Raw genomic sequence first — 16,716 nt, forward strand, 5'->3', positions numbered from 1 at the left:
ATAATAATCACGAACAATAAAACTGCTTTGTTTTTTCCAGTATATGGGAGAAAACAGGAAGTCACACTTTCCCATAATTTGGCCTATCAGTGATAATGCCAATTTCTGAGTACAGCCAAGTCTTATTAACGGATAAAATCAGATAATAGTCTTTGGCTCAAAGGCTTGCTTAACTAAAAGTAAAACAGCTAAGCATGTATAGCATAGGAACTGAGCCTGAAAACTGGTTAAAAGAACAATTTCAAAATCCCTTTAGATGACAGCAACAGTCTCAATGTTCTAAGTGCAGTTGCCCAGTGAGGCTTTTTAGGGAGAGTGCATTTGGATAGTGCTTATGCCCTGTTAAAAACCCACTGCCCCACTCCAGTTACACATCACAAGTATGCAGGTATGCAGGACTGTGAGTTTAAAATGCACAGGTCCCAGCCTAGCTGAATGTTGGTCACTCCCTCTCCCCTACCCAACAACTGAAGTTTGTATTTGTATTTCTCTTATTAACTATCCTGTTTCTTAGGACAGAAAAGATAACACAAATTATAATTATTTGAGGTTTACAATTATTTGCTTACTGTTTAAATGAATTATTTTTATTTTGTTATTATTATTAATGTGGGGGGGGGTTCCTGGTTTTAATTCTATAAACCTTATTCACACACACTTTTCTCTTAGTAGTTGAAGCTAAACTATCTGAAATCCCAGCTAAGTCCTATTCAAACTAACTCTGAGCTGGTAAAAGTAAAACTGTCGGGAAAATCAAAAATTAGGCCAAGGCTATCAAGCAGAAATGTCTTAACTACAGGAAAGGGTCTAGGAAAAGGTCTAAGAAATTAAGTACTAAAATGATAAAAAGATAATTATACACTTCATTTTAAGAGAATCATTTATGGCACCATGTTTTTACTATCACTGCATCTTCTAAGTTTTTTCTTTCCTGAACTAAAATCTTACTGATATGTTTTCTTCTATATTCATACTTAATGTTTCTAGTAATGCTGAATATATAGCCCTGGCAAAAATTAGTCTCCTCTAGGGAATACAAAGTTCACAGAACATACAAATCAGAGCCACTTCTTTCTACCATGCTCACTTAATGTAGGTAGAGATATCTCACTCATAACCATGGCAAGTATTCCCTCAACCAAAACAAGCTCTTGAAGATATTCTCTGGGTTCAAATACAGCTCCTCAGGGAAACAAGAGGCCATGTACTTCCTCATTACCTATTCCTTCTATTTGTGACTCTCTCTCTCATCTTCTTAACGTCCCAAGAAGGAAAATATACACTGCTGAATACTGATAAAGAAACAACCAAGAATTCATCACTGCGTTTCAGTAAACTGACTTAAATTGTACTCATACAGGTAAAAATGAAGAGCTCAAAGTAATTGAACACTACTAGTTCTATGAATATACCCCCTGCTCTGCTTTAAAAGGCTTACTAGCCAATACATACCTGTCTTAATTCCTTTTTAAAAATTAACATCTGACAGATTTAGTTACTTCCTTCTTAAACAGGTAGAGTAAAATGACTTCTTGGTTGGGCAGTGAGTGATATTTTGAGCAAAGAATTACTACAACATGCAATTAAGTGAATGAATAGATTGCTTCATGAGTGCTTTACCATAGTGCCTAGTATATAAAAGACAGTAAATAAACACTTGCTAAATGAAGGAAGATTTCCGCCCCCTCAGTGGAGCAGGCAGAACATACACATTTATTGATTAATTTTGCTCTCTTACATGGATGCAGTTCGTGGTGCCCAAAAAAATTACAATATTAAATCAAAGATCACTGATTACAGATCACTGATTACAAAACACCATGACAGATATATAAATAATGGAAAAGTTTGAAATATCTGAAGAATTTCCAAAGTGTGACAGAGAGAAATGAAGTGAGCAAATGCTACTGGAGAAACAGCACTAAGAGACTTGCTCAGTGCAGGGCTGCCATAACCTGCAATTTGTAAAAAAAAATCTGTGAAGTACAATAAAGTGAAGCACAGTAAAATGAGATATGCCTGTATATTGCACTTCCGTCATTCCCAGAACTGTGCCTGTGTCCCTTTTCAACCAATCTTTCCCCATTCGCCAACTGAAAAACATTTGAGTTATTCCCACTTTTTTTTTTTACATCTTTATTGGAGTATAATTGCTTTACAATGGCGTGTTAGTTTCTGCTTTATAACAAAAGTGAATCAGTTATACATATACATATGCTCCCATATCTCTTTCCTGTTGCGTCTCCCTCCCTCCCACCCTCCCTATCCCACCCCTCTAGGTGGTCACAAAGCACCGAGTAGATCTCCCTGTGCTATGTGGCTGCTTCCCACTAGCTATCTATTTTACATTTAGTATATATGTCCATGCCACTCTCTCACTTTGTCACAGCTTACTCTTCCCCCTCCCCATATCCTCAAGTCCATTCTCTAGTAGGTCTGTGTCTTTACTCCTGTCCTACCCCTAGGTTCTTCATGACATTTTTTTTCTTAGATTCCATATATATGTGTTAGCATACGGTATTTGTCTTTCTCTTTCTGACTTACTTCACTCTGTATGACAGACTCTAGGTCCATCCACCTCACTACAAATAACTCAATTTCGCTTCTTTTTATGGCTGAGTAGTATTCCATTGTATATATGTGCCACATCTTTATCCATTCATCCGATGACGGACACTTAGGTTGTTTCCATCTCCTGGCTATTGTAAATAGAGCTGCAATGAACATTTTGGTACATGTCTCTTTTTGAATTACCGTTTTCTCAGGGTATATGCCCAGTAGTGGGATTGCTGGGTCATATGGTAGTTCTATTTGTAGTTTTTTAAGGAACCTCCATACTGTTCTCCATAGTGGCTGTATCAGTTTACATTCCCACCAACAGTGCAAGGGGGTTCCCTTTTCTCCACACCCTCTCCAGCATTTATTGTTTCTAGATTTTTTGATGATGGCCATTTTGACCGGTGTGAGATGATATCTCATTGTAGTTTTGATTTGTATTTCTCTAATGATTAATGATGTTGAGCATTCTTTCATGTGTTTGTTGGTAGTCTGTATATCTTCTTTGGAGAAATGTCTATTTAGGTCTTCTGCCCATTTTTGGATTGGGATGTTTGTTGTTTTGTTATTGAGCTGCATGAGCTGCTTGTAAATTTTGGAGATGAATCCTTTGTCAGTTGCTTCATTTGCAAATATTTTCTCCGACTCTGAGGGTCATCTTTTGGTCTTGTTCATGGTTTCCTTTGCTGTGCAAAAGCTTTGAAGTTTCATTAGGTCCCATTTGTTTATTTTTGTTTTTATTTCCATTTCTCTAGGAGATGGGTCAAAAAGGATCTTGCTGTGATTTATGTCATAGAGTGTTCTGCCTATGTTTTCCTCTAAGAGTTTGATAGTTTCTGGCCTTACATTTAGGTCTTTAATCCATTTTGAGCTTATTTTTGTGTATGGTGTTAGGGAGTGTTCTAATCTTATACTTTTACATGTACCTGTCCAGTTTTCCCAGCACCACTTATTGAAGAGGCTGTCCTTTCTCCACTGTACATTCTGCCTCCTTTATCAAAGATAAGGTGACCATATGTGTGTGGGTTTATCTCTGGGCTTTCTATCCTGTTCCATTGATCTATCTTTCTGTTTTTGTGCCAGTATCATACTGTCTTGATTACTGTAGCTTTGTAGTATAGTCTGAAGTCGGGGAAGCCTGATTCCTCCAGCTCCGTTTTGCATTCTCAAGATTGCTTTGGCTATTCAGGGTCTTTTGTGTTTCCATACAAATTGTGAAATTTTTTGTTCTAGTTCTGTGAAAAATGCCAGTGGTAGTTTGATAGGGATTGCATTGAATCTGTAGATTGCTTTGGGTAGTACAGTCATTTTCACAATGTTGATTCTTCCCATCCAAGAACATGGTATATCTCTCCATCTATTTGTATCATCTTTAATTTCTTTCATCAGTATCTTATAATTTTCTGCATACAGGTCTTTTGTCTCCTTAGGTAGGTGAAGGAAGATTTTAAGAAAGGAGGCTTTATAAGACTAAAATGTCTAGAGAAGCTAACAGGGATAGAGACGGTTTATAAGGAAGAATCCCTAACTTCCCCCCAAAGGGTAGGAGGCCTGGTGATAAGAAACAGGCTACTGCTAGGCACAGATGAGTTAAGATAAAGCAGAAGTAAAGGTCTGTGGAAACCAAATTCAATAAAAAGCCAAAGTATAATGAGTATCTACCTATTTCCTTATTCCCTATCTACCTACCTACCTACTTATTTCCTTCCTCCTTCCTTCCTTCCTGTTATACTAATCTTACCCATAATTAATGTGATTTGGGGAGGCTTTGCTCTAAATACAAACTATTCACTCACCATCTTTTCTTTTCATATTTTTCTTGTAGGAACTCTTTCACTTTTTGTGGATCCCTGAAGTCTGGAATTGCTGAAGATCTATCATCAAATAATCCTAGCCAAATCTGTTTACAGACCTTTGGAAAGAATTAAAAAAACAAAAGTGTTAAATTTGACATCTTAACTTAATGAAATTTTAAGATAATTTTGTCTCAGAAAGATAACCTACTTAATTTTAATAATATTGCTTTCAATGAGGATATTTATCACAATGATCAATGAAGAAGCAACAAATGAAGGAACTAAATTTATTTTAATGTTACAGCATGCAGTAAAATCTTATCAACAGTTTCACAAAGAACAGCTCCTCACAGGGAAACAAACAGTGAAATGGCATTTAAGAGGACCTCAGATTGTTTGGTCTTAAAATAATCATACACTCTAAACAATCAGCAAAGTCATGTAACCTTTATGAACCTCAGTTCCTTCACCCCGTAAAACAAAGGAATTAGACCAGTGAGTGGCAATTTCCTGAATCCTTGACAAGTTTAAAAATCAACCAAAAAGAATAAATAAAAAGTACTAGAATCATAAGTAATTTGCTATTAAAGTATAACAAAACACAAATACAAGGCAGATACAACTCTAGCTTTATAATTACCTCCTATGCTTTTTTTTCCCTAATGGCTAAAAAATGAGAATCTGAGATTTAAGTTTTCAATAAAATCAAAGAAATGAAATGATGCAGAACTCAAATAAGACACAAAACATAAAGAGAAGTATAAAGAAAAAATTTATAAGGTGGGCTTCATCAAAATTTACAACTCTTGCTCTTCAAAACAATTAAATGAAAAGGCAAGCCACCAACTGAAAAAAGGTAGTTACAAAATGTATAAAACCTTGAATTCTTAAAACTCAGTGATAAAACAGACCCCAAATCAGTATTTTTTTTAAAAGAGTGGGCAGAAAAGTTGGCCACTTCACCAAAGAAAGTATACAAATGGCAAATAAGCATCCCAACATCATTAGTCATGTAGAAAATGCAAATTTAAAAAACACAGACCCCACTACACAGACACCCATACATACCACTAGAATGGCCAAAAGCAAAAAGCCTAAAGAAAGGCAAACCAAGGCTTTTTTCATGAACTATGTTAATCAAAAATGCAATGGAGGGCTTCCCTGGTGGCGCAGTGGTTGAGAGTCCGCCTGCCGATGCAGGGGACACGGGTTCGTGCCCCGGTCCGGGAAGATCCCACGTGCTGCGGAGCGGCTGGGCCTGTGAGCCATGGCCGCTGAGCCTGCACTCCGCAACGGGAGAGGCCACAACAGTGAGAGGCCCGCGTGCCGGGGGGGGGGGAGATGCAATGGAGAAAATGCTTCATTAGAATTTCCCCTAGAATAATTTTCTTTCTCTCCTCTATAGACCATTAACTCTCTTGTGCCATTTGTAAGTTTTTTTGATACATAAGAACTTTTGGAAGTTCTTATGAGTAAAATGTGTATGATTATTGAGGTACTTGGTGTTTTGACAAATATTTATTACAGTCATCCAGAAATAACTATTCTAACCACCTCAAGTTACATTGGATGGTTATTTCTGAAATAATAACGGTTCTAGCCAGGAAAAGAAAAAAAGACTGGCCATATCATATGTTGGTGAGAATGTGGAACAACTACAACTCTCAAGAATGTAAAAATGGTACAACCAGTTTGGAAGACAGTGGGTAGTTTCTTAAAAGTTAAACATATACCTACGATACGGCCCAGCCATCCTACTTCTAAGTATTTACTCAAGAAATATAAAGGCACATGTCCATACTCAGATTTGTACACAAATGTTCACAGCAGCTTTACTGCTAGTAACTCCAAACGGAAAACAACCCAAATGTCTATCAACAGGTGAACGGATTAATTGTGGAATATCCAAGTAAGATACTATCCAGCAATAAAAATGAACAAATAATGACACAATAAACTACGTGCATAAACCTCAAGACAATTATGCTGATTGACAGACCTCAGAACCACCCCCTACAAAGTACATACTATGTAATTCTATTCATTTAAAATCTTAGAAAATGTAAACTTATCTATGGTGATGGAAAGCGGATCAGGAGAAGCATTACAAAGAGGCACAAAAAACTCTTGGGGATGATGAAAATGTATGTTATCTTGTCACTGTAATGACAGTTTAACATATGTCAAAATTCAAATTGTACACTTTAAATATTTATTTATTATAATTTATTATAATTAATTATTCCTCAGTAATGCTATAAAAACACATCCACAAGTTTCTAAAATTATATTACTTTAAAAAATAACCAGTTGTAACACTGTGAAAAGAAGGCAGTATCTAACTTCAAAAGCCTGACAAAGATTTGAGAAATCAGAGACAGAAAGGTAGCACCCTTCTCAAGCTTATGTCCTCACTGAAGTGGATAAGAGAGAAATAAAGATAGGAAAAAAGGATTCACCCTTTTCCTCTCTTATTATGTACCCCAAGCATGTTTCAAAACAGCATTTCTTGTGGTTCCTTCCTACTCCAGGCTCAGTACAGATACTACAAAGTCATTAAGGCAGTACAACTGACATAAGTGAGGCCTAGATGACGGCACAATCTCATTATAAAAACATTTCAGTGGCAAAGCCCAAGAAGTTCAGATACCCAGGAACGGTAATGCAACTTATGCTAGAAATTCTATATAAACCCTGTAGAGGGCCAGCTTCTCCAATAAATATTTAGCTACTTTTAAAAAACCACATGATCCAAAAGTACACATGCACCCCAATGTTCACTGCAGCACTATTTACAATAGCCAAGATATTGAAGCAACCTAAATGTCCATCAACAGGGGAATGGATCAAGAACATGTGGTATATATGTACAATGGAATACTACTCACCCATAAAGAATGAAATAATGCCATTTGCAGCAACATGGATGGACCTAGAGATTATCATACTAAGTGAGGTCAGACAGAGAAAGACAAATATCATATGTCACTCATATGTGGAATCTAATTTTTTAAATATGCAAATGAAGTTCTTTACAAAACAGAAACAGACTTACAAATATTGAAAACAAACTAATGGTTAAAGGGGAGGGGGGGATAAATCAGGAGCTTGGGATAAACAGACACACACTACTATATATAAGATAGATAACCAATAAGGACCTACTGTACGGCACAGGGAACTCTACTCAATGTTCTATGATAACTTATATGAGAAAAGAAACTAAAAAAGAATGAATATATGCATATGTATAACTGAATCACTTTGCTGTACATCTGAAACTAACACAACGTTGTAAATCAACTATACTCCAATAAAATTAAAATATTAAAAAAAAAAAACAGGGCTTCCCTGGTGGCGCAGTGGTTGAGAGTCCGCCTGCCGATGCAGGGGACACGGGTTCATGACCCGGTGCGGGAAGATCCCACATGCTGCGGAGCGGCTGGGCCTGTGAGCCATGGCCGCTGAGCCTGCGCGTCCAGAGCCTGTGCTCCGCAACGGGAGAGGCCACAACAGTGAGAGGTCCGCGTACCGCAAAAAAAAAAAAAAAAAAAAACCCACATGAGACTCTCCTTAGGAAAAGATTCTGTGGCTTTACAATTACATTCATAAAGCGAGAACTGGTAGTTTCTAATTGTTTTATTTTAAAAATTCCCAAGTGAGAAAACAAGAGAAATTTGCTCAAAGACTTATTAACTGTAATTGACAGAATTAGTTTAGGACACTTCATGACATTTAGTCTTTGTATTCCAAAACCCCTATTAACTAACATATACAATTTTAACTAAAAACAATTAATGAATAGTAAATAATAAACATATTGATACAAACAAATAAAAAGGAGATGGGTTAAAGACATCATAAAGTTACTGTCTTGGCACTCATCATGGGAATACAAAGCAAAGATGGAGTGCTTGATGATAAATTTTATACATATATGACATTAGCAGCCTGTAGGAGTCACTCAAAATTCTGTACTAACTGCTGGTGGTTCTGATCCTTCTCTGACAGGTCAAACTGCTAGAGAAAATCATTAAAACTCACTGCTTGGGTCCACTACAAATTCCTGCTATCTTACTATCAAAGTTCCATGATGTTGTTAGTCAGCTCTTATTTCTTCTGACTATGCTATCCCACAATAGCTATTTGCTATATTGCTCAAAATCCTAACTATACCTGCCACTCTTGGCAGCTGAATTCTTACTCAAGTGAAGTGACTCTCAAAATGGGATTCCCCAATTTCCTGGACTGGCAGCATCAGTGTCACCTAGAAACCTGTTGTAAATGCAAATTTTTAGGAGCCACCCAAGACCTATGAAATCAGAACCTCTGGAGGTGCTACCCAGCAATCAAGCCCTTCAGGTGACTGTGAAATAGGCCAAAGTTTGAAAACTAATGCTTTAGTAAAATCCAGGCCAGCAAATGGAAACTTCCTTTCCATATAAATACTATATATAGTTTTCAGCACTTCTCAAATTTACTTAGCCACTAAACCTCTTCTTGAACAAGATTCATTAAATAAAAACAGTGTTCCAGAGATACATCTGGGAAAATGTCACAGTCCCTATCTCTTCTGATCCATTCACATTTTAGTCCTTGAAAAGTTGGCTTCTGCTCCTACCATTCTCCTGAAACTGCTCTTTCAGGTTTGTAGATCTGCTGATAGGAAAGTATAAAGTTCTCCTTTCTCCATGTTTGTTTTGGTTTTTTTTTTTTTCTTTTAAAGTAAAATAATAAACACCATCAACTGAAAAGGGAGGGTTTTTCAGAACTGAATAAAAATGGGAGAGTGAACCAACTACAACTGCAGGCAGCACTAAGGTTTTGAGGTCACAAGTATTTAAAGTGAAACTAGTCAAGGCAGTGGTGTGTTTTCCACCAGTCTCATCTGGTTGTTTAGGTACAAAGTAGGAAGAGTATTGGCTTTAATCAGGTAAAATACAACAGGAGTTAAAGTGAGTGGTTATAACAACAGAACACAGAATCAAAGCTAGGTTAAGAAAAATGAAAACACAGTAAGGATGATACACAACAAAGAAATTTAGCGTCAGTGGACTGGAGGTCTCTTATGATTGGCCCAGAACTGTTGGAGTACGAAATTAGAGGGAATGAGCTGGTAAGAGAGAAGCAATGATGGTCAGAGAACAGGATGCTTACACTTGAAATCTGAGAAGTAATACAGTTACTGATAAATAAAGTCTAAAACAGAAGTAAGGATTACTGGACATAAGAAGTCAAAGAATTCCAGAGGCTGAGTTATCTGTGTAGACACTGGGATTGGCAGAAATGGTTAACACTAGTGGAAGAAAGACACTCACTATGTGAAGTGCTGAAATGTATATTGAATGAGGGGGGCTAACTGGTATGACTGCAACAGGATGACAGAGCAAGTGATAAATTCTACTGGCAAGAGGAACACAGGGCTGCAGGCCTTGAAACATCACTGAGGAGCAACGAGGATACCTAAAAGCCATCATTTGAAAGGGCTGCATATATGATGGATTCATTTTGATGATCTCTCTGGAGAGGTGGATAATTAGTTTTAATTAGAGAATAATATTGTAGGTATGGTAGTTATGAGCCTAGACCAGGAAATCAGACTGCCTTAATGTGAATTCCAACTCAGGTAAGAGAACCTGCTTCACTGAGATGCTGGAAGGGTTAAATGAGTTAATATGTTGTCTACTCAGAACAGGTATATATAAGTGAATTTTAAATAGTATTAGTTATTCTTACTTTGGGGCCTGGTATCTTATGTGGTTTGCATTGGTGTGTTATGGGGTGATGAAGTAATAAGCAAGGACTGGGAAATACAGGCCTTACCAGAAACACAGGAAACTGTAGGTCTCTCTTCAGTCCTGCTGCAGATGGAATCAAAGTGGTCTTAATGGAACAATCACCCTCTCTGAACTACTACAGCACTTGTAATTCTCACATGAAACTTACCACAAACTGCTTTTTATTAGAATTACTGAGCATGTGTCTCACCTACTTCTGAATTCCCCACAATGCTTAAAACAATGGGTTGTGCCATATTAAGTGTTCAGTAACCAGGCCAATGCTACCCAAAACCAGATCTTATGGAGGAATTAAAAATAAAATCACACATCAACCAACAGAGTAAGTTCATGAAACTGTCAGAATAATTTTTCCCTTATTCTAGTGCTAATCCACTTTAGAATTGCAATCACAATAACCATTGACAGAATCTAAAATACTTTAAAGTATATTTATCAGTCAGGGTTGTGTTAGGAAACAGATGGCACACTGAATTTGGGTAATTTGAGAAGTTTAATAGAGACTGTTTAAAGCATAGGTAGGCTGTAAGGAAATCACAAGTGAGAGTATAGTGTCCCAGGGTTAGCAGCAGGAGGACCTACCACCACCCGTTGGCAGTGAAGGTAGAAGGAGAGGAAGTGGTTGGCAACCTTAAAACTAAGAGGGCTACTTGATGGGAGTTTTGACCTTCAATGAAAGGAGGCAGCCAGGCTACAGAAATCCCACATGAAAGAAGTTAAGAAAGTAAATATCTTAACCTTTCCCTCCTTCCTTTCTTTGGTCTGCTGACAACGTTCTCCATCAGCTTGAATGAACCCCCAGAAGCCAGGAAGCAAGAAAGCCCATTTGCGTATCCAGACAAACCAGGTGCTTGGAGACAGAGCTAGAAGGGCAGCTGAAAGCTATGCAGCACTGAACCTAAATCATGATAGTAAATACATGCAGTGCAAGCAGTTTAACCAACTCAATTATGAACACCAAAAATAGGGGACATCCATACTAATTCTCAATTACTCACATATAAAAGGAAGAGTAAGAAAACAGTGTTGCATCCATCAGACAAATAGATATGAATAGAGATAACATGTTACAGTTTTATAATCCTCTCAGGGGCAACAAAATAGAGTGGAAACTTGCTGGAATGGATACTTACCTTTAAGATTCAGACAACCCCTTATTTTCATAAAAGAGATACAAAGAATAAACAATGTGACATGACCCTGCTTGCAACCTCTAGGTCCAAAGATATAAAAATAAGGAAAGGACAGAAAGATTCTCTGGAAGTACAGACTTTTTTCATTAAGCCAACCTATACACATCAACTAGAGTTCAGACTCCTTTCTGTCCTTTCTCTCCTCAGTAGAGAGATGGAGTGCCTTCTTCTGTAAGACATAATTACAGCAGTTAACAGTACTGCCCATAAAATATAGGAACAAATAGGAGACTTAAAGAACTGAAAAAATTCATGAGCAAGTAACTAACATCCACTTTTTGGAAGCAGAAAGAAAAATTTAACAGAAATAAATATTAACATTAGAAGTTCTCTGGAGAGTTACAATAGACCTACACAAATTCTATCAGCAACATAACATTTTTCCCTAAAAGGGAAAACAAGGGTTTGTTTGGTTTTTTTTTTCTGCCTTATTTTGTCCTAAAAACTAACAATCAGAAACAATATCTCACATATATGTCATGATTTAAGTTAAATACTGAAAAAACAAGTACATCATTAAAATTTTCTACATTCACCCAAGTCTACATGAGCATGACTATGCTAGTATTTCTAGGTCAACAGCTGACAGGTATTTCTCAGCGATGACCTATCTATAAAGGATTTATACTCGTTAATAGTGTTTAAAGAAATAACACTATCCATATGCCTTAAGCAAAGAAACAGATAGTCCTGCAATTATTTACATCTTTTGAGGACTGTATGGTATATTCCATCTTAAAATTTGGTTTTACAAAATGTTTTAGCAAGAATTAGAACATATGCAACTGAGTCATTGAAAACAGGCATGCACAAGCTGCATGTGCAGACCACTGAGACACCAGAGCCTTTGTGAACCAGACAGATAATTTGGGTATGTGAGGGAGTATCAGATTTATGAGACATCAAATCCAATTTATTTAATCCTAGTTTGTTGTTGTTGTTTTTTAATTTAAGCACAAACTACTTTATAATGGCTTCCTCAGCCTAAGAATCAAATTCTTCATCACCACCTGTTTAGGGCCCATAGGATCTCGTGCCTGATTAATTCTCCAAACTCATCTTACATCATCGCTCTTTCCAGCCACAAAGGCCCCCTCATAAAGTCTTCCCTGACCACCATTCCAAAGGGGTAACATTCCCCACACCAAAACTAATATACACGTTATCACAATGTATTATTTATTTTCACAGACCTTTATCTCACAACTTCTAAATGTAAATTTCACGTGGCAGGAACCTTCTCTCCGATTTGCCACTGTCTGTATTCTCAGTGCCTGCCAAACATAGAGCAGACACTAAATAAATATCTGGTGCATGGGTGGAAGCAACTTCCTAACAGCCCTGAAATATATGTACAGTGGAAATTATCTTTTTTTCCCCTTCGTTCCGTCTAAAATATACATGCTGACCTAGAACATTCAGCTTACCAACTCACACAGAAGTAATAAATTCACTGATCCAAATTCTCAAATCAAATTTAGGCCAAAGGTTAGCAAATTACACCTCCCAGGCTAAATCTGGCCTACAGCCTGTGTTTAAAGCTGAAGTTTCATTGGAACACAGCCATGTCCACTTGTTTATCTGTTGTCTAGGGCTGCTTTGCTAGGTAGTTGCAACAGAGACTGTATGATACAAAAGCCTAATATTTACTATCTGGCTCTTTATAGAAAAAGCTTGCCGATGCCTGAATTACGTGCAACGTGGACTTACTATGATACCATCCCAGCACCCAAGAATAATAATGATTTAAATAGTATAATAAATAAAAGCCTGTTTTTGAGGTCTGTGTTATAATGTGCATGGAGAATAACAACAGAGAGATGAACATAAAATGAAAGAAGCCCTTCCCTGCAGGAAGAACTTTCCAAGAGTGAGGACTATCTAAGGGCCAATTTATTATACAAACCCATTCACTTGAGAATAAAGGAGAAAAGTACCAGAGTTTGAGTTTCAGGGAGAGAGTAACACTTTTCAAAATAACTGATAATTGGGGCTTCCCTGGTGGCGCAGTGGTTGAGAGTCCGCCTGCCGATGCAGGGGACACGGGTTCATGCCCCAGTCCGGGAAGATCCCACGTGCCACGGAGCGGCTGGGCCCGTGAGCCATGGCCACTGAGCCTGCGCGTCCAGAGCCTGTGCTCCGCAACGGGACAGGCCACAGCAGTGAGAGGCCCGTGTACCGCCAAAAAAAAAACCAACCTGATAATTACAAAGAAATAGAAAAGATAGAAGAAGAAAATATTTAGGATACTAGAGAGAAATTAAATGAAGTGGAAATAGCAATAAACCTTAACTGCAAGTGTTTGTGAGTTGTGAAGGAGACCGGCAGATCTAATTCAAATACCTACGGTAAAAGTCAGTATATACAACTCACAGCACACTCCCATGCCTTGTTTCATTTAATGTCTCTAATGTCAGAATTGCATTCCAGGTAGGTTGCAAAGAACCAAACCTCAGCCACATTTGATCAGATAAAACAAGTTTATGCAAAGTGAACAGTAACACTTAAAACATGGGAACCTGCGCTGCAAACAGGAAGCCATCTGGGACCTAGGCAGTCTGATTACCTGTTTCCAAAGCCCTTCTCCACACCCCGCCCCCTGCAAACACATAGTTTATCACTTTTGTTTCTCATACTATGTCTAATCCATGCTCTTGCTTATCTTAGTACAATTTTTTTTTTCCTGTTTACTTGTTAAGACTGCACATGGCCCAACTACATGCTGCCTTTTCGGTTAAGTGATTCACCTTTTCAGTCCAGCCTCTGTGAACCTTAATTCAATTTCGTAAAAGAGAGAGGATCTGATTAGTCCCTGGCCCCTAGGGTTAGGCATCCATTCTTAGTCCAAACAGCTGTATGTTTTGTGTGTTGTGTGTGTGTTTTGTGGTTTTCCCAGGAGAGGGAGCCTTCCCTCCTTTCTTCAGTAAGGAGCATGAGCTTGCTAAGCTGCCCCCCACCTCCTAAACACACATCTACTCATGAATGTGCTTTATAAATTATAAACAGCTTTATAAATGTAAGATTTAGTATATTAGCAAAGGGACAAGTAATTTGGGGAAAGATTATCAACTGCCCTATTTTATCAAACTAAGATGACATATGTAAATTACCCTGTACCCGGTACTGCTCTGTCTTTCAATTTTGTATGCCATGGCTTTAGTAAGTTTCCATGTTTTAGCTAAATTTGCCAACTTTTACTTTTGTGATTTCTTCCATTGCTTTTAGTCTATAAAGTCTCCACACATTTAAATGTTAAATATGTAGTCAGCTAACCTTAAACACTACCATTTAGTTTTGCCTGCCTTTTAGTTATGAAATAATCTGTTATACAGAAAAGTTGCAATTGTAGTGGAAAGAAGTCCCATGTACTGTTTACCTAGAGTCTCTAAGATTAACATTTGCTTTATCATTCTCTCTCCAAAAAAAGTTTTGGAACCATTTAAATTACAGACATGAACCTTTTACCTCTAAATGTGTATCTCCTAAAAATGAGGACATTCTTTCCTATAACCGTAACACAATTATCAAAATCAGGAAATTAACACTTTATACTATTACTATCTAATCCACAGACTAACCATTATCTTAACAGTATCCTTAACAGCAAATGGAAAAAGTTCTCCTGGTACAGTATCCATAACTGTCTTGTCTCCTTTAATCGGGAACCGTTCCTTAGTCTGTTTTTGTCTTTAATGACCTTGACATCTCTGAAGAGTACAAGTCAGTTATTTTATAGTACGTTCCTTAATTTAGGTTTCCTCATAATTACATTTATGTTACGCATTTTGGGAAGGAATACCACATAAGTGATGTTGTATCCTTCCCAGTGCATCATATCAGGAAGCACATGATGTCAGTTTGTCCCATTCCTGGTGATGTTAACTTTAGTCACTTGGTTAAAACAATATAGGCCAGATTTCTCCACAGTAAAGTCACTATTTTTCCCCTTAAGATTAATAAGTATCTTGTAGGGAAATACTTTGAGACTATTTTCTATATTTTTATGGCTTCCTAACTCTAAAAGTTTTCTAAAACTTATCTTGGCGTACCATGTCAGTTAACATTCTAATTGATTCTCCATTTATTGAATAATGAATTCCTTCCACAGCAGACTGATGAACTTAATTTATTTTATAATAACTTCATATACATATTTAATATACATAAGGATTATAGTATATCTCAGGATCTATTCTACAGATCTAGTCTACTAGGCCCTGCACTAGCTTCAGATTACTGTAATTAATTACTTCAAGTTTACATTGCAAATTACTGCCTATAAACATAGAGACACATTTAGTATCTACTAGAGCCAATCCTATTTACTCCTTGCTTTATAAATTCTTTCCAGCTAGTTTTACTTTTTTTGAGCTTTTGGATAAACTTTAGAACCATTTTCTATAATGGTATTAAAAAAAAAATTCCCACCAACGTTTTGGTTCCATTTGTTCTAAACTTAATTTGTGAAGTCTCTTAAAGCAAAGCATTCTCATTCCCTAAGACAGTATGAATCTGATAAGCAAGCTTGCCAAGAAGGAAAAATTACCAAAGGTTTATGTTGCTCTCCCTACAGGGCAAGTTTTACATTTTTTACATTTTTCAGAATATAACAAGAATAAACACAGAGGTGAGCAAGGGAGAATGGGCAAGTTGGTCTGATACTTCATTTAGAACTGAATATTAAGAAGTTTTATTTACTTGTCTTGATATGAAGTAAGAACTGTTCGTGGATTATCAATGGTTTAGGGATAGCATCAATACCAGAGCACCACCTCTAGCACGAACACTACTCATCCACTGTTTAGCTTCATCTAAGGCTCAATAATAGTGATTGATTTGGACTGACATTCTATTGTCTGGTTGTCCTGGTGACTGAAGGCATGCATTTGCCAGGCACTTGACTAAGGTTGGGAATGTAGCCCTTGGCAAATGAACAGAGAGATTAACTGGCCCAAATGCAAAACAAGTCTCTGAAGTAAACGTGATCTGTACCATATTCTACATGTATCAATCATGAGAAGAAGAAACATTTAGTTTTCTTTGAATATCTGCAAATAGACAGATGGCTCACAGGTTAATATAAGAAGAGGAAAAGGAAAATTTAGGGAAAGCTCTTCTAAGTAAAAATGAGATTTGCAGAAGTTATAGTAGGTTTCCAAAACAGATTATCTCATTGTCCAAAGGGGACAACTGAACATCAACAAGAATAACTGCTACTGACTGAAATAAGTCAAATAAACAATTTCACAGTGATATATATATATGGCCAATTTATTGCATACACACACACACACACACACACACCCTGATTGGTCACTGTGGGAGATGCTACAGAACTAACTCATTTTGAAAACAGTTAAATGTTGAGGACCA

At 37.1% G+C, this 16,716-nt stretch overlaps 1 protein-coding gene across 12 annotated transcripts in view; it reads right to left on the reverse strand.

Moving 5' to 3' along the window:
• Window positions 1–16,716, reverse strand: part of AGFG1 (ArfGAP with FG repeats 1) — a 69,480-nt gene that overhangs the window by 24,597 nt on the left and 28,167 nt on the right. For 7 of the 12 annotated variants that reach the window (XM_022567874.3, XM_022567868.3, XM_089916276.1 and 4 more), the window contains exons 3-4: window positions 12,537–12,617; window positions 4,353–4,468 (exon numbers count right to left, since the gene is read on the reverse strand). In XM_022567874.3, the coding sequence (XP_022423582.2) occupies window positions 4,353–4,468; window positions 12,537–12,617 (197 nt within the window). The remainder of the gene's footprint in view (window positions 1–4,352; window positions 4,469–12,536; window positions 12,618–16,716) is intronic. The other 5 variants (XM_022567877.3, XM_022567876.3, XM_022567875.3 and 2 more) reach the window with 1 other exon arrangement.

This window comes from Delphinapterus leucas, chromosome 8 (genome assembly GCF_059928025.1).
Source record: "Delphinapterus leucas isolate spDelLeu-1000000601 "Yukka" chromosome 8, BTC_Dleu_Yukka2, whole genome shotgun sequence".
In the NCBI taxonomy this organism is placed as follows: Eukaryota; Metazoa; Chordata; class Mammalia; order Artiodactyla; family Monodontidae; genus Delphinapterus; species Delphinapterus leucas.